This window comes from Macrobrachium rosenbergii, chromosome 55 (genome assembly GCF_040412425.1).
Source record: "Macrobrachium rosenbergii isolate ZJJX-2024 chromosome 55, ASM4041242v1, whole genome shotgun sequence".
NCBI lineage: Eukaryota > Metazoa > Arthropoda > Malacostraca > Decapoda > Palaemonidae > Macrobrachium > Macrobrachium rosenbergii.
The window spans coordinates 42848441-42870267 of NC_089795.1; the positions used below are offsets into that span (position 1 = coordinate 42848441).

Here is a 21827-nt window from a genome sequence, read left to right on the forward strand (position 1 = left end):
ACATTCATACAGAAATCCTGTAAGTAGGCGCACGTGAGTAAAATTTGAGTCTTCACTGACAAAAGTGTGATGTTTTCAGCAGAAAATAAAAACCGATTTATCAAAATATATCGAACTAAATAGTCTCTTCCCTAAAGAGAGGATGGTTGGCAAATAGCACCACATACGAATTCGCTGCCCTTAATTCTTTTTAAAAGTCGAATCTAGACTGAATCTAGACAAAACGAGACAAAAAATTACCCTTGCTTTAAACTTCATTCGTCAACTCATACAGGAGTTTGATGAGCACCTTGTTTTAATAAATGTGGCCATACCCATCGTCAGTCACAAATGTTCTTGCATCTCTTCTATATTTTGGCATTTATCGTTTTTTAAACCTCATTAATTTGGCATTTACAGTTTTCGATAATCTCTGACTTTGGTATTTCCCATTTTCTAAAATCTCATTACTTTAGCTTTTCCCGTTTTCTGTAATCTCATTACTTTGGATTTCCCGTTTTTTATAATCTCATTACTTTGGCATTTTCCATTTTCTATAATCTCATTACCCTGGCATTTCCCATTTTCTATAATCCCATTACTTTGGCATTTCCCGCTTTCTATAGCCTTATTATCTTAGCAGCTTATTATTTTATTTAGGACCTGAAGGCTTCCCGATAAGAAAATATCTTTCCTACTTTTACCACATCTAAATAAAGTGTACAATTACCGTTGCATGGCATGAGATTCCAAACAAAACGAGAGAGAGAGAGAGAGAGAGAGAGAGAGAGAGAGAGAGAGAGAGAGAGAGAGAGAAATTTCCCGGCCTTTTGTTAAACGGCCATCAAAGGCTCGAAGTAATCCAAAAGCCTTTTTTTTTTTCTTTGTAAAATCCTTTTCAAGCGCCGGTGTGTTTCTGCGAGAGCTGCCTAATTGGGATCGGATCTTTTGGAATTTCCGGTTTCAGGATTCTTGCTTTGAGCGAGGCTTGGCTCTGACGGCAATGTGTGCTCAAATGCCCTTGGCGTACATACCCCTATGAGTGCCCATGCATTCCTAATCTCCTTATATGGTAGAAATTCAAGAGTAATAAGCAATTCCATCATTCAAGTCACAGTACAAGGTACTCCTTCAATACTGGCTTTCAGAAATGTAGTCAGGGTCTGTTCCTATTTTCCCCCTATACTGCACTTGCAAATGTCTACATGAATGTTTATAAGTACGTAATTGGAACAAGCTGGCCAGATATCATAAAACAAGTGAGGAAAATCCTTCCGGGCCGTAATTCATCACGCAAGTTCCTTTCAAACCGGAAGCTCTAGAGATGAGAAACCACATTTTTAATTCCTGATACCTCAGAAAAGTGTCTAAAGAACAGTAAACCAAGAATCACTACAGTTGATTTATTTATAGTTTAAAACATCGTCTTAACTTTACAGGGCAACGCTGAGCTATGCGTCAATTTGTACGTATATGAAGGAACACATCAAGTCAAGTTTTTCAAATAAGTAACTAACGCGTCGTAAAACTGCACAGAGCACTACACCAACAAATCACATCTTAACACTTACGTTTGATACAGTGAAGAAATGATTAGAAGGACATTTCAGAATAAAATCGGAACTAGAGATAAAACTAATTTTATAAAGACGACCGTCCTAAGCATACGACTTTCAGCGAAAGTATTACAAAAGCATGCTTCCAACAATTTTAAGCAGATGAGAACTGGCAACATCATGCCCACTGTAAAAGACCAGGAAATGAGGTACCTTTCGTTAATGAGATTGCACTTGAAACTACGTTGAATCAGTAACCAAGAAAAATAACCATCTAACAGAACACTGGCGCTGAAAAATATTGACTTTGAAAAAGGGATTAAAATCGGGAGCGCTGACTATAAAAAAAAAATAGTGGCGGTATGAAAGTGACAATTAAAAATAATGCCCATGGACAAACGGCGGGGGTTTTAAACGTGACCTTGAAAAATGGCGATGTTAAAAAAAGTGACGTTTTGAGATAGACTAACCATAAACAAATACCGATGTTACAAATATGATCCTTGAAAAAATGTCCACGAAAAAAATGGCACAGTTCAAACGTGATCTTGAAAAACGGTGGCACTGAAAGACAAAGACCACGAAAAAATAGCGATGCTAAAAAAAGTGACCTAGAAGAACGCCAATCATGGAAAAACGGTAGTTTCAAAACATGACCGAGAAAATGACCTTGAATAAAGAAAAACATGGAAAAGCGATGGAGTTTCAAACATGACCTCGAAAAACTGTGACGTCACTCACCTGCGAAGACGGCGGTGCTGTTGTGCGAGGGATCGAACGGACACAAACCACGACCAGGAAATTCGTCGGCCTGCTCCAGGAGACCTTGCTGTAAGGTGGAAAAAAAAAAGGTTAGCAGACTTCAGAGGTAAAACTTGTTGAGAGTCAAGTTCAGACAAAATAAATATATAAATAAAATAACTGTCAGGAAGACGTCGAGGAATATTAAATAAAAGATTGAAGAAGTTCAGGTTATGAAGGATAGGAGAAAAACTTTCTGATATGAATGTCATGCGCTGCAGAGAGAGAGAGAGAGAGTGTGTGTGTGAGTTAGATGGAAAAGCATACTTTTAATTAAAAATAAAATCAAGTATGACATACAATAAATTTTCTTCAGTTTCTTTAAAATATGATTCTGTCACTTAACTGAACGACATTTTGAAATATACTTCGTAGACAGACATTTTGCACCTTTCGTTAACGTACAGTATGTTATTCTATCACTTGGTTATTCCAGTACTCAAACAGCTGTGTTAACAAATTTGAATTTAAAAAAAAAAAAGAATACGTCTAGCGGCGTTATATAAAGATAAGAATGGCTAAAAGTAACTCATACAAAAATAAAATCAAGATGAGAGAGAGAATAAGAATTTTCTTCACTTTCACGGCCAGTTTAAGAAATATACCGTGCAGACATTTTTATTTCGTTAGAGACTGGTATCGAAGATATAACTCTTAAGCAAATTTAGAAAAAAAAAAAAAAAAAAGATACGTCTAGCGGCGTTGTATAAAGATAAGAATGGCAGAGTAACTCATGAAGTCTCACGACCAGTTTGAAGGTCCCTGCTGCACCGACAGTTTAGATTGTTAGGCATTGGGTGCCACAGATGAGGTAATGGCCGGGAGACTTCTCAGACAGGATCCTGACGTAGTTTTGGCAGACCTCGTCTGACCCTCCTTTCATGTAACACGACTTCATCTGGACCCCGTTGGGTCGCCACTCCACTCTCTGTAGGGGGAGACGATGGGAGAAGAGGTTAAGGTCAAGGTCTAAGGTCAGGTCACTGACTACAGCTGTGATATGGGTATATTGCTATAAGCGAGATATTTGGAATTGTTATTGAGGGTATCATAATCCTCTGAAGATGAATCATTCAACACAGTGGTTTGGTTAGACAATTACATTAATAATAATAATAATAATAATAATAATAATAATAATAATAATAATAATAATAATAACAACAACAATAATAATAATAATAATAATAATAATAATAATATAATAATAATAAATAATAATAATTAAGATTCTCATAAAAGCATGAGTCTTAAAATGGAGAGACAAATCCATATTTATGTAATATATATTTGTACAGTTATGTAACTGTGGATTTGTTTCTCGAATAATAATAATAATAATAATAATAATAATAATAATAATAATTACTCCTAGTAGCATGAGTCTTAAAATGGAGAAACAAATCCATAGTTGTATAATATATATTGCACAGTTGCATAACAGTGGATTTTTTTGAATAATAATAATAATAATAATAATAATAATAATAATAATAATAGGTTACGTTGAAAACGGGATCTCCTTCCAATATTATCAGTAATAATCATATGCAACACAACATTACTAAGTCATATGTCGCGAATATCATTATAAAGCTCTAAAGTCTACTAAAGATTATACTGACTCAAAAGTTAACTTTACACCAAATAGCCTATATGAAGTTTAGCACTAGTAAGTACTCAGAAAATGCAATTCTCCGTCAACACACACACTAAACTCGCTACAGTTTTGTATTCATATCAAAATATAATTAAGTCTTTCTATAACCTTCGTCTCCAAACAGCTTATGGGAATCACACCCCTCACTTTATGATATAACCTGAGGGAAGTTACAGAGAAACACGCTTTAAGGCAGAATATATAACTCCATCTAAATTCGCTGTAGGGGATAATAAGCAGCACTTACGTCATCTCCACAGCTTGATTCCTAAACATCTTTAATGGTTGACCTCTCCAATAACCCCGCCCCCCCACCTCCAACCAACATCCCCAAGAAACCAATCAAAAAGTAATTGGTGTTTTGACCTGAGCTTAGACGGAGAGGCAAACGACAGAGTAATTGACCTGTTTTCGTCGATGTCACGGGAGGTCGTTTCCCCCCGAAAAATATAGGGCAACTTGCATTAAACACTCATTTTCCCCTGGATGAGCTGGTTTTCCCATCGAGGCTCTCCGAAATGACAAAAAAAAAAAGAAGAAAAAATGGAAAATGATAAGCCATCCTAGAATTTACACCAAGAAGAGGGAAATGTGTTTTAATGAATCGTGACTATATAAATAATAATAATAATAATAATAATAATAATAATTATTATTATTATTATTATTAGGGAATAATGTCATATATAATATTTAGAAAGGTTTTACCTGTGTCAGTAATATTATAAGTACTGTTAGTCTAATGGTTGCTCCTTATAATAATAATAATAATTATCATAATAATACGCATTAATTAATTATTATTAGTAATCTTAACAACAACAACAGCAACAATATCAATAACCAATTTGAGGCAAGATGACTGACTTAGGGATCCTTGGGGTAAAAACCAAGAATCTGTGACAAATATAACTTTTCAAACAATCTTCCGTTAGATCTCTCTCTCTCTCTCTCTCTCTCTCTCTCTCTCTCTCTCTCTCTCTCTCTCTCTCTCTCTCTCTCGTACACAAAAGCGTGCAAGCACGCAGACACAAACGCAGTCAAAAGCAGTCATTTTTTCACACACATCCCTTTTTATATAACTTCAGGGGACAGAATTTAGTGCAGAGTGGCCATAACACACTGCCACGCTAGAATTTCATTACATACATACCAGTTACAACGAATAAAACCAACTGACAGATTGGGTGGGCTGAATGAAGGGTAAGGGGAAGTGGAGTCCACTGTAAAACATGTGAACTGAACTCTTTGTACGGGAGAATAAGGTTCAATATCGCAACGCGAGAGGGTCTTGTGGGAAAAAAATAATTAAGCGTTTGTTTTGCATCCCTCATTCGAGTAGTGAAGTTCAGAGAGCAGCTGCAATAGTGTTATTTTATTACTAAAAGTAGTACCAGGTAGTGGTAGTTTTAGTAGTAGTAGTGATTACTACTTTTACAATCAGTTTCACGGTTTGTAAATTCTTACACCGACTCCATCTACATTCAAATTAGCTATTATAAATTCTCAAACCTAGCATTTCTACACAGAAAAAGAATCCATTTCAACATTATCTTATATATAATGTATAAGCCATATTTCCGTTTTTATTCTCCTAACCAACAAGACATCACATCTCTACCCCCGAGGGATAACACCTCATGCGCCAAGTTTATTCGTCCAAAACGCAGTCTGGCTGAATATCAGAAACAGTTTAAAATAGTGTAATTTGTGTATTTTTACACACTTAGAGAATGGTTTAATATAAATTAGACAGCTCTTTAGTGTACACTGCAAATCCAAGATTGACTGACTGATTGGTTTACGTAATCCGGCAAAAGACGACTATGGTCATCTACACCTGAAATGCACATCAACAGAGAGAGGGCGAGAGAGAGAGAGAGAATGTTGCAATACACAACAACATAACGTTCTAATTATGAATATTGCACATCAATCATTATACAAAAAAAAAAAAAAATAATGGCAAGCAAGAAAAAATGAAAAAAAAGCATGAAACTTCTGAAGAGACTCTGGAGAAAATCCTGCCAGGCCAACAAACAAATCGCCCAGGGCAGACCTGCAACACAATACGCTCAATTTGCACAGCACTTAAACCAGCAACTCCGTTAACAATACAAGGTTGACGAAGCTAAGATTCGTTACCTGAAATTGAATGGTCAGTATTACTGGAGAGCTGCAGACCGGATCGAAATATAATTTTCTTTTTCAGTAAAAAAAAAAAAAAAAGTGGCAGATACGGGCATCGAAAAGATGTTAAAAGCAAAATACTGGGCGTATCAGGACTCTGCTACCTGTCGTATATAGGACGAAGCATGCATGACGTGTATAAGTACAGACATCACACCCTCACAAACCAACACATACCTTGAGCCTTAACAACCTTACATACACACATTTTACACACACACACACACACACACACACACACACATATACTATATGCCTATATATATATATAACATATATATATATATATATATGTGTAAATCAAATCTTTTGCAATTCACACTTTTTATTCTTTAAGCAGATCAGTTTGAAATCTCTGTGATCTATGATTTACCTTTCATGACACTTTCACTTCTAATATTTACGAGCCTCGACAACTGGAATTCTGAAAAATTTACGCAAAAACTGGGTTGGCAGGAAGGCAGACTGAAAAGAGAGCGCTTAAAAAAAAAGGGAAAAAATATGAAGGCTCTGGTTCACTTGACTTTGAAGGAACACTAACGCCTGTCGCTGTCCAGACCCCTTTAGTTTTCATTCTACTATCATCTATATAATCTACTCCAAAATTTTATATTCATTCTACTCTAGTTTTCAGTTTGTTTATCATTACTTGCCACATATCAACACTGTAATATGTGAATATTTCATTGCAGTATGGAGAAAATATTCTTGTAAAATCTAGTAAAACACAGTTTAATAATCACAACCATACAAGATTTGCTTCCTCCACGAAACTAAGTACCAATCAACATTCAAAACAATGTATTTCAATCAAAAGGCCTTTCCATGATGACCCATATAAGACCCATAAAAAATCTTTTCTTACTCAAGCATCTCACAAAAATCTTCTTAAAGTCTTCAATTATACTCAATAAAAGTTTTCTTAACTACATCTCCATTTATCCTATACCTCCCTCCCTTGCTCTGCTTAAGATACCTACAGATACACATTTCAGAATAGATAACACGCTTTACAAACGTCATTTACAAAGTTCAACCTTCCCCAGCAAGTGTAATTCAATCCTCCTCCTCCTCTGTATTTTAAGTATACGATATACACCCAAAACATGCTGACTATATCTGTGTATATACTCCCAAAAGCCTTTCCCATTCATGGCAACTGATACTGGCAGAGGAAAACGAATCCTGGTCGACTCCTAACTGCCTGTCAGGAACGAGAACCTCCAAATGTTCAAAAGTCCCAAGTCTTCAAAAAAAAAAAAAAAAACACACACACACAGAAAGGTATCTTGAATTTTCAGGAGAAAATCTAAGACCCGACAGGTGACAAGGACCCAAAGAAAGCTCAACTCAAAGCCAAATGGGAAAAGTCAAAGGAATGAACGACAGACAAAAGAAAAAGAACCAAGTGCATGGACCAATCATCACGGAGTGAATGACAGAAGGACGTCAAGTCCCGAGTGGATGGACCAATGACGAAGGAGATAGCGCAGCAGCTCCAGGGTGATTGAGCCAATAAACACGCAGCAAACAGTCGACAGAAGAAAAGGCGCGAGTGAACGGACCAATCGGCAAAGAGAACCGCACAGCCTCGGGCGATCGGTTCAAAAAAGCACACAGCGAACAGTTGACAGCAGAAAATTGGCATTTGCCTCGAGGTCGTTCTCCTGGGAGAAGCTCTGTCACCGAACTGACGTCTGATCTGCTCGACGCTGAGGCAAAAGCCCGCGCTCTCTCGCACTATGCAGACTACTGCGTTGCCTAAGGTTATCGAAGATGAAGAAATGAAACATGAATAGAGAGCAAAGTGATTTATGAAATAAAAACATTAAAAGATGGATCTACTGACATATGGGCCCGTCCTCATAATTACAATTCGCTGAGAGAGAAAGAGATTTGATCTATGAGCTTAATATATTCACAAAGGTCCGAGAATTTGCCATCTATATAAGCATCTAACAGAGTACAGGACGTAGCCGAAAAAAACTAAACGGGTTTAGTAAATATATTAACCCCAAAACTATTAATGAAAGGTCAGATAAAATTTCACGCCAACAATACTAGCGAACCTAAGGGAACTATTCACTCTTTATAGTCAAAGAAAACAAACTTCATATAGAAAGTTATACCTTTGCAGCAACAGCTTGTATAATGCAGGTGTTATGGTAAGAGAAATGGTGTACGCAGGCTACATATACCTACAGCCACTTTCCCAACGTCTCGTAACAGGATTTCGAAGGATTAATATATTAACGTTTACAAACCCTACTTTCCCGACAGCCAAAATACATTTCTAGAATCATAACAGTCCAAAATTTGATTCCTTCAAAGTCAAGATTAAACCCCGTAGACGGTTAGTACCGTCACTGCACTTAACGTGGTGCACTGTAGGCGTTACTTAAGGTTCTTCGCAACATCCCTTCGGCAGCTAGCTGCAACCCCTTTCATTCCTTTTACTGTTCCTCCGTTCATATTCTCTTTCTTCCATCTGACTTTCTATCTTCTCTAACAATTGTCTCATAGTGCAACCGAGAACAGTTGCTAAGAACGAATGAGCTCTGGGCAGGGTGTATGAACCTGTCACAAAAGAAGATGGAAAGAGACCAAGGGAAACATGGATGAGGAGTATGTCAAAAAATGTCGATGTGGATAACAGTAAGGTGAAGAGATATTTGGCGTGCGGTCATGAAAGTTATATAGATTGATCTCTTAGTTGGCAGACAGTATATGACGGCGACGAATAAAAAATTAGATAAATAAATTAATAAAACTAAATAAAAGAACCCCTACAATATATATACTTAAATTTATCAGCATTTATACGCGATACTGCTTTAACAAAAAAAAAAAAAAATGAAAAATGAAAAAATTACAAAATTGTCTTCGCTTAACGCGAGAGAGAGAGAGAGAGAGAGAGAGAGAGAGAGAGAGCCATCCATCTCTCTCCATCACCCTAACGACGTTCCATCTTCCTGACCCTCATCGTCGAGTCTCATTTGTTTCTCTCTCTCTCTCTCTCTCTCTCTCTCTCTCCTTCCTACGCAGCCTAATTAGCAGATCTCAAAACTTGAAAGAAACCTCAATTAGGAATACATTTAATAAAGAGGAACCTACTTTTAGTCCGCACTTAATGAAGAGGACATGGAACGCTTTCTTTTTATGAAAATAGTAAAAAGAAAGTTACACAAGTCTTTGTGAAAGTGGGTGCAACAAAAATAAAATTAAGCCATCCCCTTAACATATTTCACTTAATACTGAAACGCAACTATCTTTCTTTTGAAATAATAATAATAATAATAATAATAATAATAATAATAATAAGAAGGAGAAGAAGAAGAAGAAGAAGAAGGAAGTAGACCCTTTCTTAAATAAGTCCTGTTAAATAGGATGACAGCATAATTTGAATTAATTTTATATTGAGTCTTAGTTTTCAACTAGAATTCTTTTCTCTTACACGTTAATCATCGTCCACTATTACCGTGAAAGAGACATAATAATAATAATATTCCTAAGGAGATAAGATTAATAGCAACAATCATCCAGTAATTTGTGGATATTATTGTCAAACGACTCTTATCTTGTTTCTACACATGCAGCAAATTATAACTGCACATATGTACTTTTCATTATATTATACCTACTACTTCTGCTTGATCAAATTACATATTCGGTTCTTACTAACTTCTAAATACTGTACAATAACAAAAAGTTAATAAATTCTGTGCAATAACAAAAGGTTAACCAACTTCTAAATACTGTAAAATGACAAAAGGTTAATAAATTCTGTGCAATAACAAAAGGTTAACCAAGATGTCTTTTTTAGGAACTAACCGGATGCTGATTTTCGACTGTAAAATCGTTTTGCTCCTAATTTTCTTTTTCATGTTATTCATGTTATGATTATTCAGGTTACATATCTACAAGTAAAAGTAAAGAAAGAAAACTTGCAGTTTGAGTAACCAAGTATCAACAAGCATCTTATCTCTGCCTGGTAGCCAATAAAAACATCAGAAAACTTGAAATAACATCTTTTTGAAAAGTTCAGACGGGAGAGCCATCAAAATAGCCCAAAGAGAAAATACTTATTTTTAAAAACATTTTGAGATGATTTACAGATGGAATAAGCATGAAATCATCAATACACACACATATATATGTATATATATACATATGTATATATTATATATATAAAGTTTTTATGGGAAGAGGAATATGGGACAGACGGTCAGTCCAGTTTCCTAGGTCAGATGACAACAATATAAATGCAGTACAAAATAATTAACGAATTGACAAATAAATATTAGACCAATAAATAATAAATAAGAGCGAGGCAAAACAAATAACAAGTAAAAAATGTGCCGAAGTTTCTTCGGCGCAATCGAGTTTTCTGTACAGCGTATAATGTTGTATGAAACTCTCGGCAACGGCCCATGAAAATCTTAGCCACGGCCCGGTTGTGGCCTGCGTTGTTGGCACCTATAGCTGTGCCAGATGCACGATCATGGCTAATTTTAACCTTAAATAAAATAAAAACTACTGCGGCTGGAGGGCTGCAATGTGATGTGTTTGATGATTGGAGGGGGATGATCAACATACCAATTTGCAGCCCTCTAGCCTCAGTAGTTTTTAGGATCTGAGGGCGGAGGAAAAGTGCGGGCGGACAGACAAATAGCCATCTCAATAGTTTTCTTTGACAGGAAACTAAAAATCACAACCAAACCAACCAACAAAAAGATACAGTGCGTAAGGAAAGAAACAAGATGAAAAAACAAAACCCATTCGCGAAGCGAAAGGAATATATGAGAAAAAGGATGATATAAAAGTTCGACTTAAAATTGGAAGGCTTCATCTGGGCCAAGTCTGGAAATTTTCTTTATTAGCCGCCGCGTATCAATCAAAGACGTTCCCGGGAGATGATAGATGATTTTCGATTCTCCGATAGACGGCCTTATCAAGAGGTTCATTAAATTCATCTTCTGAAGGCTCCCTCTGGTTTACCGCGAACTGGGGCAGAGAAAGAAAGACTCGGAATGATGTGAAAAAGGGGACCATGGATGGAGAAAGAGAAAGAGAGAGAGTTACAGGTTGTTATTCTCTCTCTTAAAATTCTTACGGCAAAATCCTACCATAAATTCCCCTCACCCCCTTCTCTCTCTCTCTCTCTCTCTCTCTCTCTCTCTCTCTCTCTCTCTCTCCTCTATTAGCAGGACGTCGTTACGTGTAAATGAACTGAAGTGTGCCTCCGGAAACCTTTAAAAAGAATTACAGACAGAATTCGCCGTCTAGCGAATACTGACAGCGACAAATAAAATCCGAAAAGAACCTTTGAAAAGAATGGGTCTACTACCACCTCTCCCCAAAATCCCTACCTCTACTCCCTACCCCTCAATATCTCCCCCTCTTCTCCTCTGTCCTTCAACCTTATCACATTAAAATAGTTGGACATCTGGTACATTCACAGGGGCTGTAAGAGGAATGAGGTAGAAGACAAGGAAAGGAAGGAATGATAAATGAGAAGAGAGAGAGAGAGAGAGAGAGAGAGAGAGAGAGAGAGAGAGAGAGAGAGAGAGAGAACAAAATATACCAAAAACTATACAGGATTAAAGAGGGCGAGAAAAGAAGTCTTCAATTTCTTGACACTAATTCCCTCCCTTCACATAGGCGCGCGCGCGCGACACACACACCCACATATCTATATCTATTATATATGCTCACTCTAGTAATCATGGCTTCTTCAAAGCTCACTTAATAATACAAGGGTTAGAAAAGTTTACTTGAATAAACAAGCCTTCTTTAGAGCTCTAAAATTCAAAGAGCTTGCTCATCACTTACTTAAACAGACAAGAACCTCAAATAACTCACTTTACATTTGAGTCGTCATAGGAGCTCACTTAAATAAGTAAGCCTCCTCTGAAGCTGTGGAAAAAACAGCGCTTACTTACAGCTTACTTCTACAAACCTTCGTACAGCTTCCACAATAATCATGAAAAAAAAATTATTTAGAGCTTCCTCAAAAAAGAAAATGGTTCCTTTAAAGCTCCGCCTTCTCAAGAAGAAGAAATCCTTACATGATCTCCTCTGAGAGAGACTAAGAGTGAGAAACGCAGAAATACTCTCTAAGTCATGATTAATGAGAACACAGGATTATGTCGGCGAAATCGAGGAGGAGGAGGAGGAGGAGGAGGAGGAGGAGGAGGAGGAGGAGGAGGAGGAGGAGGAGGAGGAGGAGGCGAGAGAGAGAGAGAAAGAGAGAGAGAGCGCAAGTGCTGTAAAGGCAGTAATTCTTGATGCAGCAGGATTTAACGAGGTAGATTGATGAAAGGGAAAATCACTCAAAGTGACAAAAAAGTAGAGAACATGGCTAACATGAAATGCTGAATTTTTTAAAGGTCTTTTGTCCAGAGATTCTCTCTCTCTCTCTCTCTCTCTCTCTCTCTCTCTCTCTCTCTCTCTCTCTCTCTCTCTCTCTCTTTCAGCAGGTAGAATAGCAAATGAATGACAGCTACGATCACTTATTCAACGGGTCAGTCCCAAGATTCTCTCTCTCTCTCTCTCTCTCTCTCTCTCTCTCAATGAACACTAGGTATGCCAAAGTTTGAAAGCTAAGACCACAATTTCAAAGTAAAAATGTAACATTCTCTCTCTCTCTCTCTCTCTCTCTCTCTCTCTCAACAGTCTTAAGTAAATGAAAACTAAGATGAACAATGTATAATTCCAAATCTTGCTTTTGAATATTAGGGAGGTTTCCTAGAATGGGTAGCCACAGCCGAGAGAGAGAGAGAGAGAGAGAGAGAGAGAGAGAGAGAGAGAGAGAGAGAGAGAGAGAGAGAGAAAATCGGAAAATCGAGCGATCAGCATACTTCCTACAAGCTGTTTTCGAGTTTAAGAATAAAAACTTGAGAGAGAGAGAGAGAGAGAGAGAGAGAGAGAGAGATTGAAAATCGGGCAATCTGCATATTTCCTAAGAGCTGTTTTTGAGATCAGGAATAAAAACTTAACAAAGATAGAGAGAGAGAGAGAGAGCCGTTCCTGTGAAGGCTAACACTATCTTCTTCCACTATAAAATGGAAGGGGAAGGGGTGTAAGACAATAACGAAGGGCATTCGTCCTTTAATTAAAACTCTTTAAAGGTGGGCTAAATTTAGCTGAATCAATTCTGCTAGAATCTATTAGGTGTGACATTGACGATGCGACACACTAATTGATTTATATCACATACTGGAGTCACATATATCGGAAAAAAACTAATCTGCTCACAAAAAAAAGGTCTCGCTTTAATGAACTGTTCGTATCCAAGGTACAAAGCTCGTGCTGGCATAAGGCGATCTAGATGAATCTTCAATATCATTCTTCGATATCTCCACCTTTCATGTATTTACAAAGCAATGCTTGCTTCAGAATAGTATCCTTATCCTTAAAAGTTCCTGGAGTATTCTATTGTAAACTTCGTATGATGCTTAATTGAACAATGATGATGAAATTTTGGCTTGACACAGTCCAATATGTTAAAAATATCTATTTTTTCAATTTTTTTCCAGTGTTTGCTTCTTAATTTGACAAAAAAAATTACTCGCACAATAATAATTTTTTAACCCTAAAACTCCCTTAAAATCAAGATCATTTTATGCTTAATACAGTCAAATATGTTGATACTATCTCTTTTTTCATGGTTCTTCCAGTGTTTGCTGCTAATTCTCAAAAAAAAAAGTTACTCATTTGCAAAATAATAAATTATTTTAAACAATGAAAGTCCGTTAAAATCAAGGTCATCTTATGCTTGACACAGTCAAATATATTAACACTATCCCCTTTTGCAAGTTTCTTACAGTGTTTACTTCTAATTTGCCATAAAAATTACTCATTCGCAAAATGATAATTTTTTCACACCTTGAAACTCAGTTGCAATCTAGATTAGGTCTGGCAGGTCAAGATTAGAAGAAATAAGAACGAAGGCATTTTAAAATTTCAAAATTGACTCAACATGGACTTGTATGAATGACTGGTACCAGGTTCTACCTTTTTCACGTTCTGTTTTTAGCCCTGATACGCTGGTACATGCTTTGGCGGATTAAATGACCGCTCTCTTATTAATTATTCTCTACCTTTTCCTCTTCTCCTCTCTAACCATGATTCGACTTATAAAAATTAACAGACCAAGATGTAGAGCTGCTGATCTTGAGAGAGAGAGAGAGAGAGAGAGAGAGAGAGAGAGAGAGAGAGAGAGAGAGAGAGAGAGAGAGAGAGAGAGATTGGTGTATTATATAACAGATTGCTCTGATATGTACCCTGCAAATTAAAGACTAGGGTCATCTGTACCTGAAATGCACATATGAGAGAGAGAGAGAGAGAGAGAGAGAGAGAGAGAGAGAGAGAGAGAGAGAGAGAGAGAGAGAGAGAGGCACCTCTCTGCTGGGTGTGAATGCCACCTCGTCAAACCTTTTCTGCGGGAACAACAAAAGTGAAAAATCAAGCGATGAATTCGCGAACTTCAAATGAAGTTGCTGGGGAAACAAAGTCACAAGACTTTGATATGCCCGTCACATATTTAGGTATGAATTTACACACGAACGAAACACGAATGTCTGGTATCACACGAGCTCGCAAAAAAAAGGGCGGGGGGAGGTTCCATTCTTAAACAAATGAACTCCGCTCAACGTTAGGCGGAGAGAAAGGGAAAGATTAACACATCTTCCGTCAACCGCTGAGTGAGAAAGAGAAGTTCTCCCTTTTCTTCTGTTAACCATTGAGAGAGAGAGAGAGAGAGAGAGAGAGAGAGAGAGAGAGAGAGAGAGAGATAAACTACACGGAGCAGCAGAAAAAGCACAGAGAAAAGGGATATCACTTATATAAAGTCAAGACTCATCCATCAGTATTAAACTCTTATCCACGTCCCTTAATCTCCACCTAACCCCATCTTCCCCCCTTATCCCCCGATAACCCCACCCCCCAAAACCCCACCCATCACAGACAAAGACTATCGTCCTTACAACTTTAGTTATTATCCATCCTATACCAGGGCAAGCAACAATGGCCCTTAAAGACATCTGTGAATAGAGCGTTGACTCCCGCGTCACGCCTCCGCTGTTGAAGAATTACATTCTTTTTTAGGGCTTAACTTTAAGATGTATTTGTCATCACATTCTCATCAGGCGAAAAGCGTGTGCCCTGGCGGTGGTGGTGATGGTGATGATGATGATGATGATATGGAAGACGTGAAGGTGAGAATGTGCTTTTGGGAAGAATTAGGAAATCAGCACTGTATTTACTGTTACAACTGATAACAGTCTTGAGAGCACTGAAAGTACGTGTGACTGGACCTCACACACACAAAGACAGAGAGATACACTTCAGATCCTGGCTTAGACAAACATACAGCAATTAGCTTTCGTACTTGGTCTAATAATACGTGAGTATTGGTGAATAAAGGCATATGCGCAGGCGCATAATATGGAATTTAAGCCAAAGGCCAAGCGCTGGGACCCATGAGGTCACTCAGCGTTGAAAGGGAAATTGAAAGTAAAAAGGTTTTAAAGGTGTAACAGGAGGATAAACTCGCAGCTGCAATATGAAACAACTGGTAGGAGAGTGGCCAAGTCACATGGAAGAAAAAGAATATGAACAAAATTAAGTATACCTTAGTTTAACCAGACCACTGAGTTGATTAACAGCTCTCTTAGGGCTGGCCCGAAGGATTGACTTATTTTACGTGGCTAAGAACCAATTGGTTACCTAGCAACGGGACCTACAGCTTATTGTGGAATCCGAACCACATTATAGCGAGAAATGAATTTCTATCACCAAAAATAAATTCCTCTAACTCTTCATCAGCCGGCCGGGGAATCGAACTCCGGCCCAGCGAGTGCCAGTCCGCAGCTCTAAGAGAGGTACAGCAAGAAGAATGAAAGAGGTTGCAGCTAGGTGCCGAAGGGACGCTGCAAAGAACCTCAAGTAATGCCTACAGTGCACCACGTGAGGTGCACTGTTGGCACTGTGACCCCCCTACGAGAGCAAGGAGTTTGGTACTTCAGTGCAGAAGTCCCATGTAAACAAATCTTACATGGAGACGAAATACTAATCTCACTACTTTAAAGTAATCCGCCTATCGTGGCATGGTCCTGCTCTTGTGTGCAGAAGAACTGTTCACTAAACGGGAAGTAGATCGATACTGGTCACTGCTCTGTAAACGCTTCCTTTAACAGTGATATCACATTTCATAGAGTAATTCAGTCCAACTTCTACTCGTTCTTTTAAGTCAATTATAATAATTAAAGTTACTTTAAAATAACTACCTTAAACAGCACCGCCCACCCACCAACCTCCCGGGACCCCGAATGATCACTCCTTACACGTATGGTCAACGCAAATAAATATTAAATTTAATTTGGTTCTGTGACTTTACTCTTGCGAAATACTTGACTCATTCAAACTTGTCGCATCTACGCACCAAGAACGTCGTTAAGACCCACCACATTTAACTAACTACCAGGAATCTAATTCACTGCTTCGAGGCAGTGGGATTCAACAGGGCTCTGACCCGCTCGGGAATCGAACTTGGAACCTCTGTTCGTGAGTTAAACGTCCTAACGCACACATGAAGGCGCTGCAAAATGGGCTTGTTATCACTCTGATTACTCTGATTATATATATATATATATATATATATATATATATATATATATATATATATATATATATATATATATAGAGAGAGAGAGAGAGAGAGAGAGAGAGAGAGAGAGAGAGAGAGAGAGGTTCCAAGTTCGATTCCCGAGCGAGTCAGAGCCTTGTTGAATCCCACTGCCTCGAAGCAGTGAATTAGATTCATGGCAGTTAGTCAGCTGTGATGGGTCTTAACGACATTCTTTGTGCATAGATGCGACAAGTTTGAATGAATTAAGTATTTCACAGAAGTAAAGGCACACTTTAAAAATGTATGTTTGTTAGGTGTAGTAAAATTGATTTGTAATTGCTGGCATTCTGATGATATATATATACATGTATATATATATATATATATAATAAAATATACATATTAATAAATATATACTATATATTAATATATTAATATATATATAGTAAAATATAGTATATAGTATATCATCAGAATGCCATCAATTACAAATCATTCTACAATATAATTAATAAAATATATATAATAAATATATATATATATATATATATATATATATATATATATATATATACAGTATATATATTTTATTAATATATATATTGTAGAATTGATTTATAATTGATGGCATTCTGATGATATATATACTATATTACTCTATATATATATATATATATAATATATATATATATATATATATATATATATATATATATATATATATATATATATATATATCAATATATTATATATAGAGTAATATAGTATATATATATCATCAGAATGCCAGCTATTACAAATCAATTCTACAACACCTGACAAACATACACAGGAGAAGCAGCATTCCACAATTCCGCATTCACAGCAAATCCTTCACCGAACGAACAAACTTCGAGGAAGAAAAATCTACGTAATCCGAAACACAAAAAGAAAAGAAAAGAAAAAATAAAATTTCACCGAAAGAATTCCTCGGCGCAACTTTACACAGATCGCTTTACCTTTCTGGCGATCCTCGGTTTTCCACAGCCCCCCCTCCCCCCCCAACATCCCACACACCCCACCCCGAACCAACCACCCTTTCCAGAAAAAACCTACAAGCTGAGAATAAGCAAATGCTGTGGGAGTTGGGAGGGGAGTAAAGGAATTTCTTACGAGATGAATTTCAAAGAAAAAATATCAGTGAATGAAACAAGATGAAACATAATTTAAAACATGAAGATATTAGGAAACTAATATCTAACCTGGATATGAAATCTCTTCATGCTTCAGTCTCCATACAAACGCATTTACACAACTTCAGTGTCGATGACCAATGCTATTGTAACCCCAGCGTCGATTATAAATCTATCTGTAATTAAGTAACTAAAAATAATAATGTAACCAAGTAATCGGCCCAATGTAAAGGACGAATTACTTAATCTTTTTACAAACGCATTTGCACGATTTCAGCGTCGATGATTAATACTCTTGTAACGCCAACGTCGATTATAAAAGTATATGTATCCTAACTAAATAACAAAAAACAATTATATAACTAGGCGTAAAGGACGAATTTCCCACTACAAACAAAAGCCAAAAGACGAATTTCAGAATTTCCGAGTCGAATTCAAGAGTCTTCACCCCCTTTTCCCTACCGGGTATTGTACAGCATAAATTCTCCTTTCGTTCTTCGCTATAACTTTCGGCAATGTACCTTTCCCACGCGAAGCACCCGAGGGGCCATTCACCCGTCGTGTGGCTAATACGCGTCCGAAGGGGAAGATATGACACTTTTCCGCTTGAACAGAAGGAGGAGGAGGAGGAGGAGGAGGAGGAGGAGGAGGAAGATAAGAAGAAGAAGAAGAAGACGAAGAAGAAGATGACTGGAAGAGATAACGCGAATAGTGGCAAGCGCAAATGGCTGAACTGGCTTATTCGCGTGGCCGCGCATGCGCGTTGCATTACATCAACGGAAACCCTGGGCAAATAAATAATATAATCAAAACACCCGTATTTCCCCCTTAAAGAAGGAGTGGAACCAGGTGATACCAGGCCAGTTTTCTGCAAGTATCTATGGATGAGGGTGCTATTTCATCGTCTTGTTCTAGAGAGGTCAAACGGCGTCTGACTTTTCTTGGTGGTCATATAGTGGATACAGACCTGACCTGACCTGACTCAATGTTGCAACCTTTGCTGATCGAACTATCAGCCATATAGCTTAGGTAATACTGTGTTGGCTGGATATAAACTTTACTAAATGCAATATATCCTCTCTATTTTCAGCGCTATATTATTTTTCATAGCTGTTTTTCAAATAATAATGTTTACGGGAAGTTAGCTAAACATCACAACGGGAGAAACACACACACACACACAATGGAAAACATGCAATTATGAAGTGACGAGAAGATGCACCGAGCGATGTACCAATGACACTCTTAAAAAATGTAAAAAGTGCGGTTCCTTCTCCATTATCAAGTTGCAAAAGAAGTGCAAAGTGTGATAATGAAAGACCGCACCGAAAATACCGCACGGAAGGGTCTCCATGCAAGGGGGGGAAAACCACAAAATTAAAGGGTAGCTACATTTGCATGTGAGAGTGAACGAAAAGACAAAAAAAATGTAACAATTTCGTGCAATACCATATGCAGCAAAACTGCACGACATTGCTTATTGCATAGACATTCCTTTCATGAAATTCGTTAGTCAACATTCTACGACAACCGATACTTTCTGTATATGAATGATAATCTTTCATTTAATTCTTGCAGGGGAGGTGGAGGGGGAGAGGCAGACCAATTTACCATTCCAAATTTTTTTTTATAAAATTAAGCCGTTCTCCCTCATCATAGGATGACTACGGAGACAGACTGGAAAAACAACAGCAACTATATTCATCTTGCAGTTGCTGAGTCACGGACAGGGGGCCACGCCCCCACCTCCTTATCTGTGGGAAATAAATAAAGATTTGCAAGCGCTGCATAACCATACAAAAGTCTTATTAACAGCGAGTTGACCCCGCTTAAAATTACTGCGGCATTCGGCTCAAACTGATGTATTCTCTCGCCCTATCTTATATTAATGTTTTTGTTGTTATAAAAAGAATGCCAGTCGGTGGAAAGACACATTGTATAAAGGATATTGAACACGAAAGACAGTTCATAACAGACACAAAATACTGAAGACGGACTTCATAAGTGGCATGACGAATTGACTGATACAATTCTACAACCTGGCGTTACACTGGTCACGTCGGGGAGACAGGAATAAAAACACTTCGTAAGCCGCTAACTTCATTTCGTTCTCTAATTCGAAGAATTTTATCAATATTTATATTTTCATATTTTGTCAATATTTCTGTTTTATGTTTATGTTTTATCAATACTTATATTTATATATTCCATGTATTTGTTTACTAACTGCATTCAAATGGATAAGATTTTGAATTGAATCTGAATTTGAAAAATGAGTATAAAAAACGTACATAATTATCAAAATTACAAAGGCTCGTATATATAAGGATAAGATTTTGAATTGAATCTGAATTTGAAAAATGGGTATAAAAAACGTACATAATTATAAAAATTACAAAGGCGCTTATTTACACACACAGTAGTATATATATATATATATATATATATGTGTGTGTGTGTGTGTGTGTGTGTGTGTGCGCGCGCGTAAACAACTATACGTGCACACACGGCATACGTTCCCCGCCAACTGCTCCGAGCGAGGTAATAACAATCACGAAAGAAAATAACTCCTTTTCCGCATAATGACTTCTTAACACGGAATCGTAATAAGACTCATATTTCTTGACCTGAAGTAAACAGTTGCCTGGGTAGACAATGCATGTGTGACTCCGGAAAAAATAAAAATAATAATAAATAAAATAATACCTTTGACACGAAGGTTTTTGATATATTCATCTTTTGCATTTTTCACGTAGGTTGGTTATGAAGAGTTATTACAGAGCAAATAAGAAAAATTATTAATTTGGAAAAGATTAAAAGGCCTTTAACTTGTGAAGATAACTACGACAGAACTGTTTAAAAATATTTGAAAATATTAATTAAGAGCAAACCAAGCTTTTAAACCTTCTACTCATTATTTCCAAGCATCTTGTCAATATTATGTAATTTCTGGCTGTAAACATGCCAGCCCACAATATAAAATGAAAAAAAAAAAAGAAAATGGACGTCACAAAATACTTATAGAAAACGTAACTTCAACAACTTTCAAGATGTAACTTCAGTTTAAACATTTGAAACCATAGGACAATGAGCATACGATACCTCTTAATACTTTCTTGACACACGATTTAGTTCTTAATACAGAGAGAGAGAGAGAGAGAGAGAGAGAGAGAGAGAGAGAGAGAGAGAGAGAGAGAGAGAGAGAGAGAGAGCCTCGTTATGCAGCACCCACAACAATCTCTTGTTAATTGAAACTTCACAAGATTTAAGGAAATTTTGCAAGCACGGCGCACGAAGAGAGAGAGAGAGAGAGAGAGAGAGAGAGAGAGAGAGAGAGAGAGAGAGAGAGAGAGAGAGAGAGAGACCCTTGTTATGCAACACCAGTAATAATCTCTTGTTAATAGAAATTTCATATGGTTTCAGGAAATTTCGTGACTACGACACACAGAGAGAGAGAGAGAGAGAGAGAGAGAGAGAGAGAGAGAGAGAGAAGCAATGCACCACAATCAGGGCAATAAACACCCGTTCGAAAAAGCAAAACCGACGAAATGACTGCAGTAGGAACCGCGAAAGCAGAAAGCACACAAATACCGATGTATTTCAGCGATGGCGTCCCGTCGGCGCTATTTATCAACTTTGCGTAATTAAAAATTCTGAAAACTTCATCAAACAATTAGCATTATCGGGAAGGTAATTCAATAATAATAAATGGTAATCAATAGCGGAATACAGACGGCCCTTCACAAAAAGTGACACGAAAAACAAGGGCAGCTTTAACGCAGCGCCACTCGCCAATGCCGTGTCGTCAAAATAGTTGTCACGTTGGAAAGGTGTGTGTG

At 37.3% G+C, this 21827-nt stretch overlaps 1 protein-coding gene across 1 annotated transcript in view; it reads right to left on the minus strand.

The window, feature by feature from the left end:
• Positions 1 to 21827, minus strand: part of Sema1a (semaphorin 1a) — a 68461-nt gene that overhangs the window by 35932 nt on the left and 10702 nt on the right. Inside the window, 2 exon segments of the mRNA XM_067098423.1 lie at positions 2277 to 2364; positions 3082 to 3264. Coding sequence (XP_066954524.1) covers positions 2277 to 2364; positions 3082 to 3264 — 271 coding nt within the window.